At 45.2% G+C, this 26,337-nt stretch overlaps 1 protein-coding gene across 7 annotated transcripts in view; it reads left to right on the top strand.

The window, feature by feature from the left end:
- sdk (sidekick cell adhesion molecule) overlaps positions 1-26,337 on the top strand; it is a 102,845-nt gene that overhangs the window by 43,283 nt on the left and 33,225 nt on the right. For all 7 annotated transcript variants that reach the window (XM_066301014.1, XM_066301013.1, XM_066301012.1 and 4 more), the window contains exon 2: positions 24,050-24,142. In XM_066301014.1, coding sequence (XP_066157111.1) covers positions 24,050-24,142 — 93 coding nt within the window. The remainder of the gene's footprint in view (positions 1-24,049; positions 24,143-26,337) is intronic.

Below are 26,337 nucleotides of genomic sequence, written 5' to 3'. Positions count from 1 at the left end.
CGGAGTCACAAGCAAAAAATGTGGAAAAAATCCTAAAAAGACTTCGTCAAAACAAAAAAAAACAAAGAAAAAACAAAAAAAAACAAAGAAAAAACAAAAAAAAACAAAGAAAAAACAAAAAAAAAACAAAGAAAAAACAAAAAAAAAACAAAAAAAAACAAAAAAAACAAAAAAAAACAAAAAAAAATTTATAATTTGAAATCTAGTGAGTTTTTAAATATGTCCTTATGGGCTTATTTCACTGCTTGCCTCGCGCCCCATCGCCTCCCCGATACAAAGCCCCGGATTTGGCAGTGACCCTGTATACCAACGTATTTGCTTTCGTGTATGAATCATTAGCGCCGTTTCTTTTTTTTTTCCGACGGTGTTTCCATTCCTTTTCCTTCGTTTCAATTCAGGAATTAAGCGCAGTTACAGACAAGTCGTAACGCTGCTGCAAAGAACGAGCGGTCTTGTTGACCTTCGTTGCAGAAGTAACGACGTCATGGTCGTAACTGTATATTACACACTTCGTCTAATGCGAATTGTGATCGGGTTATCGGATGATTCCTAACAAAGATAATTTGCATTTTTCGCGATGGAACAAACGTCTGTTTTTCTCCGCCTATGGCGTTGTTCTTGGGGGGGAAAAAACGCGTACAGGGGGTAAAAAAAAGCTCTCGTATACCGCGTTTTTCTTTTTGTAAAAATTTCTGCGCATCCGCAAGAAACAAAAGCGACAAAACGTCAAATAAATTCTCAAAAAACTGTGATCCATTGCGGCCAAAAAGTATTCGTGCGCGCATGATTCAGGAAGTCTAATTTGAGCCGACTCGACGGTAATGACTCAAATTAATATTTATATTTTATTAATTTTTTTCCATTGATTTAGGAAGATTTCTGGTCATTTTTGGAGTAGTTTGCTACCGACATTTTTGAGCCGAACTTCTGCCCCCTTTAATTTGGCAAGCCCGAAAATCGTCAATGGGGTTCAGGTCTGGTGATCGTGGAGGCGTAGGCACGTGCATTGTAGAGCAAGCATTCCTCGGTTGCTCTGGCAGTGTGCTTGGGGTCGTTGTCCCCTCCAGATTGTCCGCACATTCAGTAGCATTCAGCACGTCAGATTTGCTGGATCTAATTCTGTATTGGGTTTTCCCCAGATAAAAATTTCTCCATCTGGACCAAATGTATTGTCTCTACTCTCATCTGGGGATCGAACATTTTCCCGAAAGCATGGTGGCCTATTTGCGCGTGTTTTAACCAGCTCTAAACGTTTTTTCCTGTTTTTCTCGCTTATCAAAAGCTTTTTTTCGATGGTTCTTCCTGTATGATCAAATTCGCGGAGGCGATCTCCTACACTTACGGCCTCAGGAAGTTCTGTTCGAAACCGTTTGGTGACCTCTGGAGCACAAGTTTTTGTAGTTTTCTTTAGAATGCTTCGAGCTTCACGCACGGCGAGCTTCCTCGAATGTCCACTGCGCTTCGAATGGTCAATTAAAGATTTTTTTAAATTTTCAGACCATGTACTGATCAGTAGTATGAGCAGATTCACCTGTCTGTCCCATGCGTCGAAGACTTAGATTTTGGTAAAATAATATCGCAAATCGATCTTTTTGATCATTTTTTCGATTTTCGGCCCGTTTTTTTGCTGGTACTGATAGCTCCACAAAAATAATTGTTGTTGCGCAAAAAAGCGTAGAAAAATTTGGAAAACATTTTTACAAATTCTGGAAAAGTGCCTTTTTCTGGAACGCTCTACGTGCAGGAACGCCTCTTCGGCTTCTCAGAGTCGTAATTTTTTAATATTTTTTTGTCATTTTATCGCTTTAGTTTCTTATCGATACGAAAATGGTCATTCGCAGGTCATACAGGGTGCTGCAAATTATCAGGCCAATCCGCTAATCGCAGATTTTTTGAGCGAATTTTTTTTTTTTCAAAAATTCTTCAGCGCTTTATGCTCAGTATTGAAATTGTTAAAAAATTGAATAATTGGGGTGTTTCATGTTTTATTTATTTTAATGGATTTTTGCACTGATTCACAGTGCTTCGGGGCGCACTTTTGCCCCAACTCGGGTGAAGAAATTTCAAACTCGAGTTATTTTTGCGTAGAAACGGATGATAGATACGTTTTTGTTGTAAAGGGAAAATGGCTGCCGCGCACCGAGACACAACACGTTGGAATATCTTCTAAACCGAGCGACAAATTGAAATTTTACAGCAATCAACAAATTAGCGCAGCGAAACGTTTATTTTTTAAAATTAAACGCGTTCGCCATTGGCGTGCGCAAAAAAAAAGTTGAGCGTCCGTTCCGGTTTCAAAAATGTTTGCCCGAATTATGGGAGAAGTGCGCCTCGTCGGATTGCGCATTGCGGCGAAATTGCGCCAAAAAACATGTCAAGAGGCGCTGAATTTGTTAAAAAAATCAACAATTTTTCTTTAACTTTAAAACCGTGAGCAGAAAGCGTTAAGGAGAAAAGAGGCAGAAGGAAAGTGTGACTATTTTCGCTCGAGAAATCTGCGGTTAGCGCAGTGGCCTACTAATTTGCGACACCCTGTACATCACTGTGTAACCGCAAATTGAATTTGAAGGAAATATACAGGGTGCTCCATGAACTTACCGACAATTCTTCGGGTAAAGCTCATGAGAACCGGTGTTTAAAAGGAATAAAGTTAGCTCCAAATCGCTTCGTTTCCTAGATACAGGGTGTTTAATTTTTAATATATATATATATATTTTTTTTTTATTTATTTATCGTTTAAGTGGAACATGGCGAACGAGTATTTTTTCTAACCACTCTAATCCATTCTTCCCGAGCCGCTTTGCGCACACGTAAAAACTACACAACGGAAGCCCCCGCGGGAGATCACCCATCAATTTCTGAATTCTAAACGTCTTAGGGTTGCACGCACCACCCTGTATAAGAGGCAATTTTACCGCAATCAATGTTTACACATCTGAAAAACGCCGAGAAATGTGTGCGTTGCATAATGTCCCTCTTTCCGCTTATCGATGCCGATACATTCTGACACTAGTCATGCAAACTTAACGATTTTAGTTTCTCGAATTCCAGTTAAACACGGACAATTTGTGTGGGCGTGTGTTAAAGGTAAAAAAGGCAGCATTATCGCATGTGCATTATCCATTAGAATCACACTTACACGTTGAGCATATGTAATGTAACAGTGTGATTCCATTATGGGCAAATCTACATGTTATAACCCAGGCGTTATCTCTACAATACCCGACATTGTTATTACTGTTCAATATTATTAGTGTACAGTCGAATTCAATAATTGATATTTTAATTATTATTTGGTGAAATAATAATTCAATCGGTGTGAAACATGGTGACCATGTAAATAGATTCGCTAATGAATATTTGCGTTGGTATTTACGTTTTAATGCCCTCAAATGATTTTCTCCCATTTCAGTCTTTTGCAAAAGTCCAAACAATGCGACGGCGATTATGAAAATGTTTTTTTTTTTTTTTTTTAATTTGTAAATTCGATAATCGATCGACGAGATTGAAGACCGGTCGATTAAAAACGAACGCGATCAACTGCCCAGGAATGGACGTGTCGCAAGGAATCCCTTTAAAATTGGTTCGGCGTTCTTTGGGCGCGTTTTAACGTCCGTTCGACGTTGGGCTCTCGCCAGAAATGCGCCACCGGCTTGGCCGCGACGCGAGAGGTCACGTAGACGTCGCTTCCTGCCCTTTCGTCGTCGTGGACGGCCGCTGCGTCCACTTCTTCCTGAGGACTGAAGAAATAGCCCTCGCCAATCTCCACTTGCCGCAAGACGGCAATAAGTGGAGAAACATTTTTGCATTCACCACGACCATGGTCTGGTTGCGCGGCCGCCAATTTTGACCACGTCAGCGCCTCCAGGCTGGATCAGGTTGTCGATGTATTCGGGAGTTGTGGAAATCCAGGCTCCTCTCAAATGCGGAGAACGCTTCGTCTCGATTTTAACGCGGTCTCATCCCATAGGCTGTCGATGGGGTCCGAATCTGGACTCCGCGCTGGCCACGTCAAAATGTAAATCCCGTTTCCCGCAATCTAACATTGATGTCGTACGCTTTGGATCGTTATCATGTTGAAACGACCAGCGTAGATGGTTATTTTACACATCATCCCCCCTGTTTCATGCATCGCCACCCACCCATCTCCCTCAGTTCCTCTCCTAAGCTTCTTCAGATTTCCTCGTCACTCCCAGCAAGTATAATTCTCACGATTTTTTGTCCCAGCTGCCTCACCCCTGTGCCGGATTCAAATTTATACAGCCATGGGACCACCTCAAAGCTTTCCTCACGCCACATCTACTCCGGGTACCTCCTCCTGTACTCAGTCTGCACCTCTCTCCTTCTCTCCATCGCGACGTTCCCCATTTCCGTCATCATCACTTTCACTGTTGTCATTTTAGTTTCCCGAAGATTTCCCATTGTAATTTCTGTGTTTATGAATGTCAATCCCTTTGTTCTGTTGTGTCCTCTTTCCTTTCCATTTAAGTTTCCTGTTCCGAAGTTTGTGTTCCTTCAGTCTTTATGTTTGCGTCGTATGTAATTTTTTCTGTTTTTTTTTTCATATTTATCTCTCTCCAACCAGTTTTTTTATTATATCCCTGTTGAGCACTCTCTCCTGCTCGGCTAGCCGTTTCCTGGTATCTTTTATATCTCTCTGCGTACTCTCCGGGGAACCTAAACTAACCTGAACTAACCTACACTGTTTTGGCCAGCTCGCCCACGCGCTGCAGTGGAACATGCAAATGGCTTTGAAGCAACGAGATTTTTTCCCCATCAAAACAACCCCCGTCTTCAGCGGGGGTTGTTTTTCGGGCCTTTGAGTTTTCCCGGGGGTGTTCGCTCTTTCGCCGCCGTTGAATTTTTCTATAATTGCTAGTCTAACACCTTCAGGTAAAGTACGATCGGTACTACATCTCTGTGCAATAATCGCGGACAAACTGCAATAACAGAAATGGTCCTTTGCGCTTTCCCGCACCGAATTTATGAATTATTTATCCCTTAGCAAAAAAACAAATATTCATGTACAGGAATATTGTTTACAAGTTGAAACCAGTTTTTTATACAGGACGATCGAGCCTTTAGGTAATTTTTTGCCGAGTTATTGATAATTTCGAATTATTTCCCCACTTTCGGCCGACATGGGCCGAACGATAATTAATATTTTATTCGCAAATGTGCCGCCTGTATCGCCCTACACACTTTTAGCGCTTAATTTTTTGACCACTCCTGGTATATATTAATGAACATTTTCCAAATAATTTGTCGGGCAATAATAGTTTCAATTGGTGTGTGCAGTTGGTGAATTAGAACTATTCAAATTACAACCCTCGGTTAATAACGCCGTAATCCACCGCGATGAATTCGTGCATTCTGAAACGAGTTTTGGAATAGCTCTCAAATTGCAGTGAACTGCTCTTAATTAACGCGAGAAAACAGGGGAAATATTGTCGCTTGCCAACGACCGTCTGGTTAAATTCGGTAGATTTTTTTCCATAAAATTACTTTCAAATGGAAAAAGTTGAGTTCCGGGCGGATTCAGGAGGTCAGTGTCGCATTTCAGAGACTTCAGCGTCACCGTTACGATTTCGTTGTCTGACCGATTTCAGTGCGTCAAGCTGGACGTGAACACTTCTTATCGACTAGACAACTCCGATTCGCCCGGCGCCCCTGTCAACGAGCCAAACGCGAGATAGTCACACGGACGTAAGTCTGGACTGCGCGGAGGCCGCCCTAGGGTAGGCCGGCGAATTTCTTCCAGCTCTTCCACGGCCGGCGGGAGAAACTCAGTGTGCGAAGACGCGCTGGTCCGAGGGCGGCGCGCGTGGGGCTCGCTCCCATCTGTTTCTCCTCCTTCTAGAAACCTCCCACGCCATTGATTTTTCTTTGCACGCGGGTGTCGTCGAACCTGTGCCATTTGCGAATTGCTGAATTCGATTTTTCGAGTTAGAAAAAACTCCCCGCCATTGCACCATTAAAAGCAGGGGCGTCCGCACGAACCAGTACAGGGGGGCACGTGAGCAGATCTCGAGGTTGGTGCGGGAAACATCGGCGATAGGGCGTTCGCGATGCCGTTTGGACGCAAATTAATTGTAGCGTGCGAAAAGTGCGAGGCTTCACACGGCATCGGTTTTCTTGGTTTCGATGAAGTCGTATCTCATGTTTGCAGCGCGACTTCGTCGTCGCAATTATTTAACCGACTCTGTGGCTCTTACCGTTTCGGAGATGAAGCACGAATTTAATCCGTGTCAAACAGATTTCGGATGGGGATATTAGGGACCGCTCTAACACACGGCTTATGAATTTTAATAACTTTCCGAAAGTTTGTCAAACTACCTAATGGAGGGCTACAATAATTTACATTCGAAATTTAAATGAGCAGGAATGTGATTTTGCACTCGTGTACGGCGAAATTAAGATTTGACGATTTAGAAATTGATTTTTCCATCCACCCCGCGCTGGCCTCGACGCAGTGCCGAAATGGGACTCGTTTCGGCACCGTTTTTTGCGCGGCGTGTGGAAACACATTCCGCCACGGCAAACATTTTGCATTTCAATTTTAACTGGAAACGGACGGAGCCCGCAACGAACCGCACTGAGACAATTTAACATCGCAATTTTATGGCGTTACGCGATACCCTGTTGGGCGCGATCGGCAGCAATAATTTTCCGAAATTTTCGAGCTAAACTCGTCGATATCGAAACGCATTGGCGTTAATGGGAATCGATAACGCGGTGGAGAAAAAACAGCACAGAACGATATGGAATTCGCAAGGTTCACACGTCCAATTGTCTTCCGTTTCGCGTGCTCGGAATGGCACCGCAATGGGCCGCCTTATGGCATTCGTGTATTAATAATGTAACTTCGAGCCGGTCGCGCGACTTAAAGGACGGTTAAAGAAATTTCCCATTTTTCCTTTGTCCCAATGAAATGGGGGTGGACAGATGAAAAGCGGGACGTCAAATTGCGAGCCCCCGCTCCAGATAAATTAAAATTTAACAGAGTTCTCTTCCCAGTTGGGCCTCAAGGAGGTTTTACTGCGGTAATTTCCCTTTAATCCGCCCATAAATTTCCACCATTTCTTGGTTCTGAATAAGACTCGAAAGTTTGTGACCGCGACCTCCTCGTGCGCATGTCGCGGAACTCCTTTTTTTTCGTCCGTGCGGCCACGGACGGGGCGGAAAGTCCCACGAGGGATTCCTCTCAGATTTGGGCGACCGTTTTTGTTAATTTCCACCCCCGCGTCTCAACGTCGTTTCCGTTCTCTTCTCCACGCCGGCGACGGGGGGTTTTCGCCGTCAATCGCGAACGATGGACAAGGACGGCGACGTGCCGCCGCGGCGGGTCTTTCCGCGATCGTCGTGGACGGCCGGCCGCAGTGGGCGGAATTGCCAAATTTGACGGACAAACTACCTTCGGTCGGCGTTCCGACGGTATATCCCGTTCGCCGAGGTAATCCGGGTCGGAAATGAGCCCCGCGTCCCGCGGCCCATTGGCGCCGAAGGGTCAATTAAAACCGATTTCGGCACAACGACAGTATAGTTTAATTCTGATAATCGCGTTTAAACAAGATCGTAAATTAAATAGGCCGTTTCCAAAACTGTATTTAACAATTTTACCACCGAATAAAAGCGCTTTGGACCGGTGCCTAACGCCGCAATACGCGCGTGCATTGTTTACTGTCCAGGGTAATGATGTGCCCCGCACGGACTGCACCGTAATGCCCGGACACCGGATTAGGCCGGCTTTGGATTTTGATAAATAGCACCGTTTTTTTTTTCCATGGCGGCTTGTCCCGTAAAAGTGGGATTCAGTTTTTCGTGTGTGCCGTATGTGCGTGTCCCGGCAAGATAGATCTTCGGATCTGAAATTTTCCCTTTTCCGATTGTGCGAGCGACGCAGGGGATGCAATAATGGGGCGCTAAGCCGGATATAGGCACACGGCACATAAGCAGATCTATGGGTGTACTTGGGGTGGTATTTTTAGATGCAAGTGCCTGGATTACGCCATTCAGGCATACGGTCGGAGGTTTTATTTTTATTACCGGGACGGCTCACGAAAGCTCTGATAACGGCCACACAGTGTCTGTTTCTGTGCATGGTACATTAACCACATTCAGGGGCGCACCTTCGGATCGCGCTCGAGGGGTTTCGGCCGTGGAAATTATACGTGAGGATGTGAAAAAGTGCCAGGTGGAAGAAAGCCTCAGATTTGACGTTGAATGATTTATCGTCCGATCCAGCGAGGGAAACGGACAATACCGCGAAGTTTTGAGTGGAAATTTAAAAGTTCCCGGAAGTTTTTATTCGGGCATTAGCAGCTGCCAAGGAGTGTTTTAAGCTTTTTGTGGCTTCCGCAAAATTTTTACGTACAAGCCCCTTAATGCGGAAATCGCCCCTTAATGTTGTAGGAGACGGCGTTCGGCGCGGGCTCGATTTTTCCGGTCCTAGTTGGAAATAGATTTTTCGTGATTAAATTAACTTTCCGATGATCAAAGCGCAGCCCCGTCACGCCGCGAATAGAGCAAATAGCTGAAGAGCCGGCTAAAAGGATTATGCCAGGAAGGGACTTGAGGTCGATTCCGGAGCTATTTCGGGAACGAGTGACAAGAACCATTTCATTAAGGCCTCATTTAATATTACTTGTAATTATGCGCCACAATGGGACGGCGCACTGGGGGCGGGAAAATTTTTAATTAATATTTAAATTATCCCTTCGGTCCTTTTTCCTCAGAATTACAGATCGATAAACGTTCGTTTGAATTTACTTCCCGCCGCCCGTTCGCGTATCAAAAAGCGACACTGTGGGAAACGAACGGTCCGGACGCCACATAAAGCGCAAATAGATACATTACGTCCTGGTTTGTTATTAGCACAAGTGAATTATGGAGGCAATGTTCGGCTATAATACATAATCGAAGGCAAGTCGACAAAGACCAGAAACGGAAACTTGAGACCTCTTGTCGTTGCAATATAAAGATTTATTCAGGGGAATTGTAAGGACGAAATGGGCAATAGCGGTAGTAACGAATAGGCGGCCTGACCGCCTTTCACGAGCCAAATGGCTATGGGAGACAGTGCGAACGATTAATCGGACATGGCGCTCAGAATTCGCATTTTCAGTCGGGGGAAGCGGAACTTTAAACTGCGATACAACCGAAGCGGCCACGTGACCGTTTAAAAGCCATAAACAAAAACGTCTTGGGGATTTTCGCAAAAGTGCATCGGGAAACGTCGGACCGTCCTCGATTCGTTCCTACGTGTAGTTTGTTAGAGCTCGTGTTGTGCAGCTGCATTTGCATAAATAACGCATTCAGACAAAACTGCATCGGCACTAACGGGCCAGCGCGGTGGCCGGAAGAATCCCCAGACTTAACTCCCGTGGACTTTTTCGCACGGGGATTTCGTTAAAGTAAAGCTCGTAAAAAGAATTTGCGACGCTTAATGGAGAAAGTAAGAACCGGCCGCAATGAGCTACGACGTTACCAACGGTATTTTTCCCGGAAAAACACCCGGATTCCGACGAAATCACGTTGATCCCAATTTTGCTAAGGAAATTTTCCGTTGCTTGTGATCGTTCAAATCATCTTCGCCATCCAATTTAAATATCGCACCCAGGAATGCCAGACCGGCTTCGGTTTATCCCTATATTTAGTTTGTTGGATCTCGCATTGTGCAGGGGAATTTAACGCAAATAACACATTCGGACAGAACTGCATCGGCACTAACGCTCCCGTGCCGCGGCCGGTAAAATCCCCAGACTTAACCCCCGTGGACTTTTTCGCGCGGGGATTTCTTACAAATAAAGTTTGCAAAAGCCCTTCGAGGAATTTGGAGCGCTTAATGGAGAAAATGCGAACTGCTCGCAATGAGCCGACTGAAGAAATATTAAGAAAACCTGCTGAGGCTCGAGTCGGGCGACACGTCAAACGTGCCATGCGCGCGGCGAGAGGGGGGGGGGGGTAGGTCGCATTGAAAATACGTTAAATCCAACATGATATTTGTTTAGTTTATCATCATTATTATCATTTAATTTTGTAAAATCGAAAGTATTTTTGTTTGTTTAGTAATTGTTGCAAAGTTAAATGTCTTCGGGTTAATTCCTACGACATTTTTTTTGCAACTTTAAGCGATAACACTGAAGGAAAAATTCCATTAGCGAAATTTGTGTGGAAAATTGGGAAAAAGGTGATTTGGTCAGAATTTAGGGGAAACGCCACTGGCGACGTCATGACTTTTTGGCCCGATATTTCTTCAATGGCCTTTTTCCGAACTGCAGATCCACGCTTAAAATTTTTCATATTACTTTCCCTCTTCATCGACCAGGTGAAGGGGCGTTGGGTGCGAGACACCCCGTATGTTCTCTTCATAATCAATCGTATATATAATCAACGGTACAGAGCGCCTCGAACTCGTCAAACGTTCAAAAAATAGCAAGTGAAAATTCCTTAGAAAAATTTCTGGCTTTTGAACTTTTTTTCAAACTTGCGGGAAAATCGGCGCAAAATTTCGAAGCGTCCGCGAAACTGTCAGAAACTCGTAAAGAGGAATCGTCGGCGAATTGGGATTCGCAAATTTTGAAAACGAACGACATTTTCGAAAATTCGGAAAAATACCGAAAGATCGTCGATTGCTCGCACGACAGGTGAAACTCATTCAAAAATCGAGGAGGTTTTCCAAGAAATCGGAAAATTTTCGACGCCGGCGGCCATTTTTTGTCTACGTCGAACCGGAGGAAATATTCCATAGGCGTAACAGTCCTCGGTACCAGAGGCGTCAACCTACACTACGAAAGCAGGGCGTCGCCAATGGCGGCAACTGCAGTCGTTTAGCTTTTTAACAATTCTTTGTTCGTGGGAATACCGGTTGTCACGCACTCGCTGTCCCTTCTGTGCCAAAGTGCAGCGTCCCGAACGCGGTACGGGCGTTATCCATGGCGCGTTTCGTGCAGCTGCACCACGTCGAATTGATACTAGATATTTTTCTTACGATACAAAAAGCTCCTAAACCAATATCGGGTTTCGTCCCGGCCGAAATATTACGTAGCAGTCCCAAATGGGGGAGTTCCAGGCCCATAAAATTGGTCCGTAAAAGTGAGGTTATGCTGTATTGGACGAAAATAACTTACACCACGAAATATGTCGGCCGGTAAATTGTGCCAAAAAGCATTTTCCAAAGGTCATAAAAAGATTCTATAGCGGCGCCATGCACTGGGCATGTTTTATTACGTTTGATTCTAACGTGTGCACAACATGCAGCGTTAACAGATTGTTGCATAAGGGCCCGTGCCCCGAGGGCGAGACCATCGCCGTGGTCGCTCAATTTATCCGGACCCATTTAACAGCAATAAGGCACATGTTTTACTGGCCAATAAGAGAGCCCATTTGTATGGCCTCTATACAACTTTTTAAGGACACCGTTAAGGTTTTTAAAGCGCAATATGCGGTAAAGCGTCCCACCGGGGAAGTTTCAGGAAATATGTAGTAATAAAGGGTTGTTTTTCCCGTCCCAGTTTCGCTTGTAAACCTCTGAGCCGGGGATTTGCTGGAAATTATTGTGTACCAACGCAACTTCCTGTTGGGAGGACTCTGCGTTTTTATTTCCCAACTTCGGCCATTATTTTGTGCCGGAAGATGTTGGCGAAACGGTTTATGGGTGTCAGAGTGGGCATCCCATCACTCCGGTCCGGATTATTTTCTCGATACGGAGGCCACGGGGCCCCCGACGTCGAGTCCGCCCTCCGGGGGAGAGCAGTCCACTTGGAAATTAAGCTGGAAAATTTTAACTTTAAAACTGGATATAAACACAGGCGAAAAACCTAAAAACTAATTACTAATACTGCCCCCCTCGCCCCCCCCCCCTCCTCGCCCGACCGTAAGGTAATTAAACATTCCGTAATTAAAATTGCAGATTGGCGGCCAGAAAAGTCCCGGGCACTCAGCTAATTGAACAGTTAATTGGTTAGTTAGTTAACAAAAGAAACTTTGGACATAATGGGCTTTATTGACGTTGTAATAACGCCGAAGCTGAGCGCTTTGACTCGGCCTGCAGGTCCGCTACGTAGCGATAATTAGGCGCGGATGACGAAGTTCGTGATATCACCGGTCCCGTCGCCGGCCCGGGTCGGAGGGAGTTCGTTGGTATTCCGCCGGGAGTGCGGACCGTGTTGTTATCCTCGGGGACCAGTCACGCCCCCCTGAAAACGCGGGACGCGTCCTGCACACGCAACAGGCGAACGAGTGAAAAGGCCTCACGTCCGCGGAGGAGAAGCTGTACGGCACTGTGCAATTAACAACGAACATGCTCGCGGCAGCGAGAAAATCCGAAATCGGTCCGACCGACTGACGTCCGGCCGGAGGTACTGCCGCGCGATTGGTCGGACGCCTGCGCCCGTCGCCCCAATAGCCCGCGACCGCCGGAAAATAGCTAATTGGCCTGGCGAGTTCTTTCTGTTTATTAGCGGAGGCTCCGTCGACCTCCCGAAAAGTGGCAACCTCTAGATTTACGACCTCGCCGACGGTGGATATACGTGATAAGGGATTAAGCAAACCCTCGGAAGTGCACGATGCGCCCCTTTAGGAAACAATACGCCCTTATTCTCCTCGGTTCTTGTTATGATGCTCGATGTCATAACCGAGAATGGAACTGGGTTCTGCTCTATTTCGCCCTAATAAGGCGAAATAGCTGATGCAGCGGTTTCCAGTGTTTTAATAAAGATTGAATGAACACGCTTTCTGCGATAGGGCAAGAATTAGACTGTTGCGTGATGCGAAGTTCCCCAGTCGAGTTCCCATTGTGGGTGTAGGTTTTTCCCGTTCCCAGTACTTTGGAATATTCCATTGATCCACCCACGAGATATTTAATCACCATTCCATTGCCGAGCCTGACGAGGAAGTGGCCTGATAAATGAGCCCTAAATCAAACGCATTTTTCGAATGACACGCCGAACGATAACGTTATCGTTATTTGTTTACAATTTTCTGTGTTAATTGTGCACGTAGGGATTGTGTAATCCAGATAAATGCAGGGTTACGAGTTTAAAGATAAAAGGTCATCCAAGCATTACTGTTATTAGTTAGTATGAAAAAGCGGAAATCGATTATATTATGTATTTATTACGGGACGCACGTCGGAAAAAGTTCTTGGGCTTAAGGCAGGGATTTGCCAGGGAAAATTCCTACTAAAAGCGGCCGACTTTTTGCAGTTTCATTATTGCACCCAGAGAGCAGATTATTTCCATTTCGCACACAGTCCGTGTTTGAGTTGCGTGCCGGTCCGGAGTTACGCAGAAACTGTTCTTCTTTGGATTTGGTATCGGTCAACACCCTATTTAAGGCAGCCGAAGTTTCGCCGCAGCCCCGCGATACCGCATCGAAACAATTTCACGATAAACTCATCACTCTGGAAAATTCCGGACCAACGGGGGATTTTTAGGTTTTCAATCTCCGCAGCTAGACTTTTACCATATCGTTTGTTTTGTATATTGCGCCACCTACCGTTCGTTTCAGGAGATTTTAACTTTTTGTTCGACTTGAAATTTTTCCATTATTTTTTTTTCCTTTTTTCTTTTTTTTTCCTTTTTTCTTTTTTTTCCTTTTACTTCTTTTCTTTTCCTTTTTTTCTTCTTTCCTTTTTTTTTTCTATTTATTTTTTCTTTTTTCTCCTTTTTTTTCTTTCTTTTTCCTTTTCATTTTTTTCTTTTTTTTTTTTTTTTAAATACTTTTTCCATGCCCGAAACGGTTTTTGCGCTGTGTGCGAAAGTGAGATAGGGAACACCGCGTAACAGTCTAAATTGGCAGCTAACGCAGCGTGGTGCGCCTTCCTGGCGAGGAGGCAGGCTGAAGATCAAGGATAGGCGCTTTGATCCAGAGCCTCAATTAAAAATTTAAACGCTTGTTGGCTGTTGAAATGTTAATTTTTTCGCAAAATTAAGCCCCGGAAAGCAATTTGACGCAGAAGTAACTGGCAAATCCTTTGGAGGGAGGATTAAACAGGGCTTCATTGAAAATTTGAGGGCGACGCTTTGTGTACCCCTTTACGAGGCGACGCGGCCCGATTATTTTCACATCAACGTAATAAGTTAAGGAATTCGGGATTCGATTCCCATTTTCCCGGAAAATTCTGAATAGAGCCGTTTCGTTGGGGGGTAGGCCAGGAAAATGGTACACGTACTCGGGAAAATAACGAACGTCGAGACGTACACGAATCTTCTAGCTTTGACTTGACCTTTTCCTTGTCGGTTTAGCATTAATTCGTTCCCACTCCTCCCGGTGATCGCTGGGGTGTTGGGGCCCGCACTGATTTGGGGGAACGAGCATCCCCCGAAGCACTTCGAATTTCGTTTATTTCGAGATCTCATCACCCTGCAACGATTTCGCACCGGTACAAATAACAATTTAAAAAAAAAAAAAATTGCAGATTGCACAAGCATCGACGGTTCTGCGTGTAAACGTGGCATTTCCCAATCGCAATCAAATTCCCGACTCCAAGTGATCAGAATACGGGGTCTCGGAAACCGCAAGAGGCGGAGCGTTCGAGGTTCGCCCTGTATATTCCCGCCGATGTTAATTTGAAATGACCCACGCTTAGAGAGCTTCGCTGTTTAATTTCTCATGTTCGCTCGCAAAGCTCGTCTGGCACTAAAAAGCTGCGTGTTTGTTGCAAATTGAAGTTCCATTTCTTAAGTCGCCTTCCACAACTTGAAGCCCATATACCGGGTTGTATTGTATTTAAATAGCTGAACGTAACAGTCACGCAAACCCCGAATTGGATAAAGATCGCAGAGTAATGCGTAATCGTGTTTGACCTCCACGCTTCGCGATGGTTCTCGATCTAGCCCGGATTGTCGTTTTGTGGAACAAATAAATAAAGGAATGTACAGGGTGTCCCCGAAAATGACAGAGAGCGAGTCAACCAAACTTGCCTTGAGCGAAAGCGGCCCGGTTTCGTTCTACGAGGTGTCAAAGAATTTTATTTCCCACCCCGGGGCCGCAAGGCTCAGCCCTTCACTTGCGGCGTGTTCTACCTACTTGGGCCCTCAGCAGAACGAAAACGGGAGACTTTTGTTTGAGGCATGCAGCGCTCAATAGCGAAATTGTTTCTTGGACACCCTGTAGACGCGCAGAGGAGACCGCACTCACGTATACGGGGAGTTAATTGAGTGCAGGTACTTATTTCAAGGAATGAAGCCTTAACTGATTTTATCGCAAAGAGTTCTTATGGATTTAGGTCCGCAAGGTCTTCGTTCAAGGGCTAGAGGGTGGTGAAATGTTCCTTTATCCGGATTCAATTGACCGCAAAAAAAGTAATCAAGCGGATTCAGGTCGGGTGGTCTGGGGGGCCACTTGCTTCGCGATTTGCCTAACCGATGGATTGGAGGAGCAGGACCGCGACCGTGACCTCCTGGGGCACCCGACGCGAATCCGCTTGGCTATTTTTGGGGGGTGAATTGGGACCAAATGAAAAATTAAATTTCAACACCCCCCAGCTCTTAAACGAAGACGTCGCGAACCTGCATTCGCAGGAGCTTTTTGCGATAAAATCAGTTAGAGATTCGTCCTTTGAAGTAAGTATATGTGCTCAATTAACACCCTGTATAGTCAATTGCGCAACGGGGCCGGAAAATTAAAGTGGCGGAAGGACTGGAAAACATGTTGCCCGCATGGAAAAGATTCATGAGAAAATTTAAAGTTGAGTATGTCTGTAATTGCGAGCAGCTGAAAGTTAGAGATATTTTAGTCCAAAATGCGAGAAGCCGAGGGTGGAGCAGAGTATGGTGGGGTGCAAGGGGAAAAGTCACGTGAATCGTACACGGGACTCGGAAGGAGGTCGCCGAGGAGGTGACCGATTGTTTGGGAGAAATACGACGCATTTCAAATCCGGCCCTCACCATCGGGATCTCGGGAACTAGAGGAGATATGAAGAGGTCTAAAAAGGGGCCAAATTGCGTAGTTTAGGATACGCTTGACCAAACGCCGTTTTCAAAATTTGGATTTTCTCAGTACCTCCGAAGGCGTCCGAACGAAGCCAAAAAATATTTTGCGTTATTTGACCAGAAAGTCCGCAACGGGCACAGGCCCCCGTTTTTCCCGCTTTTCCTCAGCTGCACCGTGACGCTACCAAGTTTGCCACTCGACGTTTCGTCTTTCGGGTACCGTCATCAATCTTATTCCTCCTTACGGGCGCCGCGTGGGAATTTTCGACGGAAAAATAGACGAGAACCTTTTCCTATCTCCTCTAGTATCCGAGATCCCGACGGTGCGGATCGCGTTCGGGACGTCCCGCGTGGCAGCGGATGAAGCGGCATGACGAAGAGACGGAGCGCCGTGAAGCTACTAATTATTGCCCGAAGTTTACCCGGATCGCTCCAGTTTTTTTTTCTCTCTCTATCCGCTCGAACACCGTTCGTTTGTTCTAACTTTTTCGACGCGCCCTGTATTGGAAATTTGAGGTGAACCTAGGAGACTTCCGGCATATGGTGAAGACAATCAATGCATTATTCAAACTTTCAGGGCCGGATAATAAGAACGATTTGCATACAGCAGGATGTAGGCTCAGCCGTCCTCCAATCCTGACAACTTATAAATATGTGTACGTTTTATCGATTTTGAAGCAAAATTGAAATTTAATCTTGCCAAAATCCCTGATTTATGTATAGATCCGTCCACCTGATAAGAAAGCGCAGTACCAGTTCATATGTCCATAAATGGAGTTGTCATTCAATGTTAAAATCGAGCCCGAAACGAGGGAGCGAATGAATGTGGAGCTGCATAAAGTGCCGTTTTTTAGCGCGGAATGAAAGAGATTTTTATTGGGTTGCTCGGTGATTAATGTCGTTTTTTTCCCCTAGATGGCTCGAGCCGCGTATTTCTCTACTCGGGGTGATCGCGTGGCTTATATAATGAATGGTAATTTTGAAGGTTGCGCCTTAGACCGTATTTCCACTCGAAGATTGAGCGTCGCAAGTAAACGGCCGATCGGTTAAAGGTCGACCCGAAGATGGATAATGAATGCGAGCACCATGGGCACATTTTGTTGTTTCACCTTCGTAGGGACGAAAATGCAGCGCGAGCTCGGAAAAAGCTGCGTAATCAAAGCGACCCGTTTCGAGGGAAACTCATAACGTGCGATGAAAAATGGAATGTATCGAAATTGAACGGACGCATCGAGGGAAAAGGGGCCCGAGACACGCGAAGGTGCAGTTTTCCATCGCGATAATGCCAGACCCCCCACAGGTCAGAAATCGTTAGAACTGAATCGGGAACCGTCCGCCCCCCGACTTGGCACCGTCAGACCACCGTTCGCTTCGCTTTTTTTCAAAAGCATTTGAATGGCAAAAATTTCGCTTCCGATAGGGCCGTTCAAATTCAGCCGGACCTACTTTTCGGTCCAAAAAATCCCTCTCGATAAATCGTTTATTAATGTTTGTTATTGGCGCAGATAGATCCAATTAAAAACAACAACAAAAAAAAAATCGTTAATTATCGAACAGGCGTGTAAAATGATGAAATTCTCAGCAGTAGGAACGTTATAATCTCCGGATGGAGCGACGATCTGAAATCGAACTGAGCGGTGTCGTCTGCGTCATTTGCCATCATTCATGGCTCCAAAAAAGATCTTAACAAACCCGACAATTTACGATGAGAGCGCGATTTTCCAGTTGTCATCAGCTCGTTTCAGTTACAGAGCCGCCGAGTGCCGTAATTTCAGAGTTCTGTGACAAATTTCGAGACTACCGGAAACGTTGAAATGCTCTAATGTGCTTGTAGCGACGGCGTTGTTTTAAAATTTATGGGCGAAGGATGCGTGTATTTTCAATTAGGTCGCTGGTTCTGTTCCCACAGCTATACGCTAGATGGAAATCCTGCCTTAGTTTTTATGGAGATTTAATGGCGCATCTGGATCCTGGTAGCGCCAATCGCTGCCGCACTTAATTGGAGAGGAGACTTGAAAGTACGCACGGCGGAACGCACTGCGACACGTATAATTCAGTTTTTTTTCCTTGACCGAAAAAGAGAAAAAAAAAAGGTCGAGCGACGTCAGATCTGGAGATCGCGGGGGCCGTCCCGTCGCGCCGATCGCTATCCTAGGAGACACGTCGGCGGCATGCTCGCTCGCGGCCGCAGGGCAATGTTGCGGTGCACCATCCCGTTGGAACCAAATATTACCGGTCGGTTTTCCCCCATTTTCTCCAGGAAAAATTGCGGCGGTCCACGGGGCGTATTTCGACGCAAAAAACGGGAAAAAGGCAAAAACGAAACCTCCGATTTTTGGGCGTCTTCGGGGGTAGAGATAAAATTTCGGAAAACGGCCGGCGCTCGATCGGGCAATGTCGCCCCACGGCGGGGGGTCGCTCTTGGACCGCCCCGTATAAAATTCGTAAGCGTGCCGCAATGCTTTTCGCGAGCGCCGCACATTAAAGCGGATTTTCGAAGAATCGATGTCCTGATAAGTTCGCCAAAAGGTTAGTTTCCATAGCAATTACTCTTTCCAGTCCCGATGGCAGTTATTTTCGAGGGAAACTTGCCAACACCTTGATCTATTGGCCCTTAAAGACCTGCAACGCTGTCTGACAAATCGCGACCAGGTCCAATCCCGAGCTCTCCATTAATATACAGTCTAATCTAATCGATTTGACGCAAAAACCGAGTAAAAAGTTTAATTGAACAGCAATGATTGAAGTTTCCTTTGAGCGGGCCGGTCCGATTGGGGACCGCACAAGGAAAGCTCTTCAAAAGTGGAAAAGAGGTTCTTCAGCTCCAGTTGGCTAATGATGTGAATGAACAACTGTTGTCGATTTAACAAAGGGGGGTGCACAGAGCAAAGAGTGCGGAACAATTGATTGACAATTGCGCCCCATCAGATTCCGCCCCTCAACCAAATGTGTGCGAGTTGCGGAGGCATTAAAGTGTTATTGTTCGCCCCCCGGAACTAGATACACAATCGGGGCAGTAAATGACAATAAAAAGTGTACTTATAATATTCCCATCGAGTCTGGCGTACACTCCGGGGGCGGCAGCGGGGCGAGGGATCTCCTCTCCTGCATGTCAAGAAGCAAAAAAAAAACACTTTATTATCTACTTTCGGGGGGGTTGGGGGAGGGGTCAGCCGACGCGTCTCGCTCGCGAGACGCGATCGTGATCGCAGGGCGAGTTGACGGATGTCCGTCCGCGAATGCCGCCGCGCGATTGGCTAGGAGGGAATTTTGACAAGTGAAGTAACTCCGAATTTTGGATGATGGCCAATTTGCCTCGCGAAATTTCGGTTCGTTTCCCGCCTCGTCCGCCGCAATTACGAACCACCTTCTTGACAACTTCCACGGAAGAAAAATCCCTTTAATGTTTCACGGGCGCGAATCGATCGCGCCGTCTCCCGGCGAATTTGAATGAATAAAAATTGCGCTTTATTATGGCAAGAGGGAATTCCTGCTACATGTCAAGAAGCCACAAAAGAAATACCTTCTTACATAGTTTCGCAGGGGTCAGTTTTCTCGTCGGACTTTCCGAATCGATTTTGCAAAGTTCGCAATAAAAGTGTCGGCTCGTTTCCATTTGTTGTTTGTTGCACGGGAGGAAATTGCAAAGAAAAACTTTAGATAAGCAAAATTGAAATTAAATATTCAGCCAGTTCGAGCTTTGAAATATTAAGCTCAGTTTCCGGTTTTGTCCCCGTCAGCTGTTTTATTTTTGACCAGCTTTCTGAGATATTAACGAAGATTTAATAAACGGACGCGGAAATAAAATCGTCAAGCAAACGTTTTCTCGACTCTTTCGCGGGGAGGGGGGGGGTGCCCCCCCCCCCCCCCCCGCGCAAGACGCGACATCCCCATTCGCGACCAGCATGTGTAAATTTACCCCATTAGCGATGATAATTTAGTATGAGTGTATCTGTTTAATTAATCTTTCAGCGATTTCATTGCAGCCTGTGAAAATTACGGGCGACAATAATTTAAAACGAAATGTTTCATTAATAGTGAAATCAAGTGACTGAATAAATTAAACCTAATCAATTGGAGCGTGGCCGCTACTTCCCTGCTTTAGTTGCCTCTACAGGGTGGCCCGTGCAAAATCGTCCAATTCAGTTGTCCTTCATTTTTGTTTTTGTTTGATGAACCCCGATACGCGTCACTTGTACTTCCAAGGGAGACGTTTTTAGATCACAATCTAGTGGGGGCAGAGCGATCCCCCCGAAACGGGGCGGCGACCCCTGCAAGAACATCGGATGGCACCGGGGGAGGGGGGCAAGCGGCACATGAATCGAGGTTGTTCCGATTCCTTCCACGAGTGGGCCGAAATTTTTCGTTCCCCTTTATATATCGTTAAAAAAAACACATTTTACACTATCGGTGAAATAAATGGGAAAAAAATAAATTTTTAAACAACGTTTTATTTACTTAAGGGTTCGAGTTGTGACCCATTTACTCCCGCACAATTACATGCATTGTTTAAACATTTATTGTTTTCGATTTGTTTTGCCGATAGTTTTAAAACGGGGTTTTTTCCCGATACTTAAGGGGGGAGCAAGGAAATTTACGACCTGGAAGTGCCCCCCTTGAAAGTAAAATTCACGTGTCTCGGGGTTTACCAAAAAAAAAAAAAACGAAAAATCCATTTAGGATATTTCAGGTGGGCTGTTTTCAGTGGGCCACCCAGTGTAGCGTCGATGAACCCCCCCTCTCCAATAACCACAGCTAGCCTCCCCCCGTTCGTTGATGGATCAGTAAGAATTTAAACGTTTTGGCGGATTCAAGGATCAAACCGCTCTGCGCGCGAATGTGCGCTCAGGGCAACAGTCGCTTCCTGATCCGTTGGGCGCGCAGAAAGAGGCTCAGAGCCAAGCGACTTGTGCTCGATGGAGCGGTTCTCGTTTCTGCAAGGGCCCCCTTCGAGTCGACTAAACGTCGAGGCGAGACAAGAACTGCGGGGGGCACAGGCGCCCCATTCTAAAGTAGCCGGAAAGTTTCCGTATTAAACTCATCCCGTGCAATTCATGTCGGCACTTAAGCCGAGTTTCGCAAAATTGGCACTTTTATATCGGTCTTGGTGCGCGAAGCACTAAACGCACACAATGGCGGAAACTTTCAGTTTCCGGAGAAAAACCGCCTAATCCATCAGGGGCAGTTCATTTGCACTGACGTCAACTAACTGGAGTTAAACCATCGGTTGGGACGATAAAGTTCTAACGAGTCATTAATTACATTTGCCACCCAAAATCTGTTATTGGACTAAATGCCGTTTTGCAGGTCCGATATTTGCTGGGGGGGCTGATTTAATAATGATTGTCGCGATGCCGTGAACTCTTGGAAATGTTAAAGAAAGGGGAGAGGGGGAGGAGCATGGGGGGGGGGGGTGCAGGGGCGTGGGGTTTGCGAGGCGTTAATTAAAATTAGGTCGTTAACGGCACTCTTTGCCAACATTAAACCATGGCTTTTCAGTTTCTTGACTGTATGGCGGACTCAAAAAAAAAAAAAAAATCCTATAAAGGAAACCCAGAAATGGGTCACGAAATATTCGCGTTTCGGTTGTTCGCAAAAGCGTTTTCAGCGATCCGAGCCATGACCCACAAAAAATAATTCGGAAAGTGTATATTTTAAATATAAAGGAACACATAACAATGTCGGTTTTCGGATCAAATTCGTAGCGGCGTCATTTAAAACTCTCTGTATAGGGATTTCTTTGTCATTGCACGTGCCGGTTATTGTGTAGCGAGATGGGGGAGGGAGGTTTGTTTCGAAAGTATATTTATTGTCAGGCGTGCACCATCGTTAGAAATATCTGAAAAATAATCAGCCGTTAGATACACGTGCGTGTCATGGAGAAATTCGCCAAGTCTCTCCTACACGGTCGCCCGGGCGGAGCCAGAGAGAGTCGCACACATCCACAAGTGTGGGAAAAGTAAAAAAATAAAATAAAAAAATCCTCGCCAAAAAACTACTTTCAGGTATGTGGCAAGGAGAGTTGGCTGGTGTCCGTCCGCAGATGCCGCCGGGCCACCGGCCAGGGGGTGAATTCCGCCATATTGAATTTTCAAAAAAACAAAATCAAACTTAAAAAAAAAAACGATCGATTTGGATGGACATTGGGCCCGTTTCGGCCTGGCGGGCGCCCCTAAAGGGTCCGCTCCTGGACACGTTAAACGCATGCATTTGCCATAAAACAGGCATATTGTTTACTGCCCGCTAAATACCTCAATTATTAATAAAGTTTTATGTTCCATTACCTGAAGGTCCGCTGTAAAGCTTTAATGCCCCAAATTCTTGCCACGGAATGTTAATAACTGCGCGGTCATAAACGATTGTTGTTAATATTTATATATGCACTTCGTCAGAGGTGCCCCAGGAAATTAATGGAGAAGATTCGCATTCACGTTACCTCCTAATTTATCGGTCGATTTCATGTGTAATTTTGAAGTTAAGAAAGTAAAAGCGGTGCCTGAAACGCAAAAAGAAATTAGCGACGCGTAATGTGGTCATTACGGTACGGGTTCAGTCGATGCGCATTGACGGGGTCAAGCTTTGGCGCCGACGTGTACGGGGAAAAATAATTGTAGCTCGCCACATGGGCCGTGTCCCGAAAACGCCTCGTAGCTGAAATACGGTGCGTTAAAGTGTTCGTGGAAAATCGCACGTTTATTAACTGCGCATAAACCACTTGGTAGATATTGTTGCGACTTTTTAGGCGTTCTGGGCCGCGCTGACTTTCCTCTCAAATGAAATTCACATTTGTTGTTTATATTCATGGAAAAAAGAAAAAAAAAGATAAAAAAAGAAAAAAAAATTAAAAACAAAGAAAAAATAATTTAAAAAAATAATAATAATAATTAAAAAAAAGTAAAAAAAATAATTTTAAAAAAGAAAAAAATAATTAAAAAAAAAGAAAAAAATATCAAAACGGCCTCAATGCATCAACAGTCAATTTTCTATTTTTTTTTAAACGAAATTAAATAGAGGAATAAATGGTTAACAGGTCGTTGAGAGTTAGTGTGCCTTTGAGCCACAGCTCCATTGAGTTTGATGCACTTTCGGCATCGACAAAGCGGGGAAAAGTTGCCGCTGGAAAGAAATCGCCGCAAATATCGATAATGGTTGACGATTTTTTAATTTGTTTAATTAAAAAAAAAAAAAGGAAAATTGCCTCAACATTATTCTCGAGACAGCAACGAAGAGAAAATTTAATTTTTTTGCCCCAAAACGGTCCCCCCCCCCCCAAATTTTGTTAATTCTATTTCAATTCAAACGAGAACCGTACGTCCTTGTCTTTAAATAGGTGTATTCACTATACTGCCCGTGCGCACGCCACTGCTGAAATCAAATATTACACTTAACTTTTAAAAAATATATATATATGTTGATTGAAATGAGTAACGCTTGCAAAATTGCAATAAACCGTAACAAGCGGTTTATGATAAATTAATAAATTCATAATTTTCCAGGAAACTTTAACGCACTGTAGTTCTGTTGCGAGACATTTCGGGAATATCTCGTATGTGGCAAATCGCGGTTATTTTCCTGTGCAGGAATCGCGGTTAAGGTTCGATTCCTGAAAGTCGAGACACCCTGCGTGTTGTCCGTTATACAGGGTGTACAGACGAACTAGGGCTACATTTTAAAGTTGTTGAGGTTATTCGACGGAGTAAGTAAATGGCGCATCTGACAGCGACAACACATACCGGATGTCCCATTTGAATTAAAGAAGTCGTTAGCAGTTGAAAGTTGTGCGAATTTGGCGCTACTTTCGGGACGCCCTGTACAAAATGACTTCGTGTCCTTTTTCCGCTCGGTTACCCCTCTAATGGGGGGCCGATGGATGAAAACTGCCTTTATTTGAGTACAAATTGATAATTCCGCAATAATCTTTGCAATCGCACGCAAAAGCAGCGTCGTCCAATAAATCCAGGGGTGAACGTTCGCTCTCTCGGAGCCCAGAAGCTGCTTCCAGATGTTGTTTAACTAATTTTTTAAATGCGGTTTATTAATTATATGCGAGTAGCAAGCTCCTGCCCTGGATAAGTAGACAATTATTTTCCTAATAATTCTTCTTGTTTTTCCAGACAATTTACACCAGGCTCCGAGGTTTACTACCTTCACGAGCAACAGCATAATTAGATTAGGAACTACGAAGATCGTGCAGTGCCAGGCCTTTGGTAAGTGTTAAGTTCGGTTATTGGATCATCTCTTTCCATTCGGAGATCTGGCTTTCGTTTTGTCCCAGGTTCGGGACAATCGTCCGCGATTCTCCGCACGGGAACCGTGATAGTTTTTAACGTTTCGATCGCTCGTTGATTGTCGTAAATGCGCCCCAATTTGGGGACGAATGAAAAATTGAAAAATATGCCCATGCGATCACCCTTTCGGGCCCCGTTACGCGGATAAATCATGGGCCCCGCCACACAGATTCGTAGTTAATATACGATTTTGGCCGATAATGAATAAATCTATATCCAGACCGAATCGAGTTAGCCAGAGGTATAAATGCTGCAGGTTATTAATGGTTTCCGTCGGTCTAGCCGAAAAGTAGTGAAACGATGACATAGTGGCAAAAACGTCGTCATGGAGTAAATATATAAATTTTAGCGCCAGTAAATTTTTTTCTGAGGAGGAGGAGGAGGAGGAGGAGGGGGGGGAGGGGGATCAGCCCCTGCCCAGGCGGGATCGGTTGAATGTTTCGCATGTCGCCCAGTCGATATCTCGGATTTGAGCAGCGGAAAATGAAGTTAAAATTTCGTTACCGGAAAATTGGAAATTTGGCTGTTAGGAAAGTAACGACCACGGGGAAACACGTCGCTCTCCCGGGGCCCAATCGGAAAATGTTTGCTCGATTTTTCGAATGGACTTTACGGAATTAGAATTTGATGGGGATTGCCCTCGTATTTAAGACTTGCGAGAGGGAAAAAAGTGTACAGCACGGGAGACCGTTGATATTCTCCAGCGGCGTGCGTTGCCCGCCGAATTGGGTTACGCCCCGTCAACACGCAACCTGGAGTCCGAGTGCCGGGATGATTCATGTCGGGGTCCGTTGAGGGGTAGATAATTTGCGTTCAGTTAAACGTGGGTGTTCGCCAAGATTTATATGGTTTTATCAACAGGCGCATTACCAGTGCCGTAAACTACAGACGCGTCAATACCGACGGCTTCGCCGTTGCGACGGTGGCCCAGAGGTTTCGTTCTCGTCCGGGCCTTGAATCATTTCCTCTTATTAGCCCTGGTCGCCGATAGAAACAAAATTGCCAAATTCCGCGGAAACATTCCTTGACAAAATGGCGGATGAATCTTTAACGCGGTCGCCTTGAAACGTCGGAAATAATTCCGGCTTCGGATCAAACATTTATGTCTTGCGATTTAAATGGTACGAGGCTAATACACCTGTCAATTATTCAGATATTATCGGGGCGAAACTTTTGCTCGCGGGGGGCGGCGGGTGTCGCTTCAACCCGGAGAACACTAGCGAAATTTATACCCCCGAGGCATTACCACGTTCTTATTAACTTTACTTACGGTTATCCGATACGTTCGTGCGATTTAATTGCTGTCCCACTTGCCAGGGTAAATTTCTGCGAGTATGACAATTTCAGTTGCGCCCCACAAAGCGATCTGACGACAGCACAATTTTTCTTAAAAAAAAAAAAAAACGGAAAAAAAAGGCGGAAACAGCGTTTTCTAATTTTTCCGGCTCTCACGTCATGAATAAACAACCGCTCATGGTAACTATCCAGACTAATGCTATTCAGCGGATGTAAAAATGGCATTAGAGCAAAGGAAAGACCGACAAATCACGAGAATAATCCGTGTAATAGCCAAAAAATGTAGTTATGCCCTCGTCGTAGCTTTTGCTCTTCGTGGTTTTCCCCGGCTCGGGGCCGGATTTATGCGGTGCCGGGCCCGAGCTCTTTAAGTTCGGCAATTCAGTTTGTCCATTAAAAGGCGAATCGGCATCTGGTGGGCCTCATTCGTTACACCTCCACACGTTTTTTCTGGATTTCTGCATGGCTTCCTGAAAAAAAAAAAACTGAAAAAAAACGCTCTTGGAAATTTTCCTTCAGTGCGTGCGCCGCTGCGCACTGAACCGATCGGCCCTCAGGGTAGCCGCAACCAAACGTTCCAATTGAACCGCACTAGCTGCGACCCCCTAAATGCAGTGACGACATCAATATTTTTTTCAAAAAAAATCCCAGTTTAACTCCCAATAGTTCCTTGACAATATGGCGGACGCCGCTCTTAGAGATAATTTTACTTTTTTATTTTTGCATTTTTTGCGGTCGATGGTTCGTCAGAGATCTCGAGACGAAGCCCGCGGGACGGCCGAAAAGTCCACGGAACTGAATTTTTTTTCTTTGACGAT

The sequence above is a fragment of the Euwallacea fornicatus genome, chromosome 38, assembly GCF_040115645.1.
Source record: "Euwallacea fornicatus isolate EFF26 chromosome 38, ASM4011564v1, whole genome shotgun sequence".
NCBI classification, from domain to species: Eukaryota; Metazoa; Arthropoda; class Insecta; order Coleoptera; family Curculionidae; genus Euwallacea; species Euwallacea fornicatus.
This window is presented reverse-complemented; position numbering and strand designations above follow the sequence as displayed.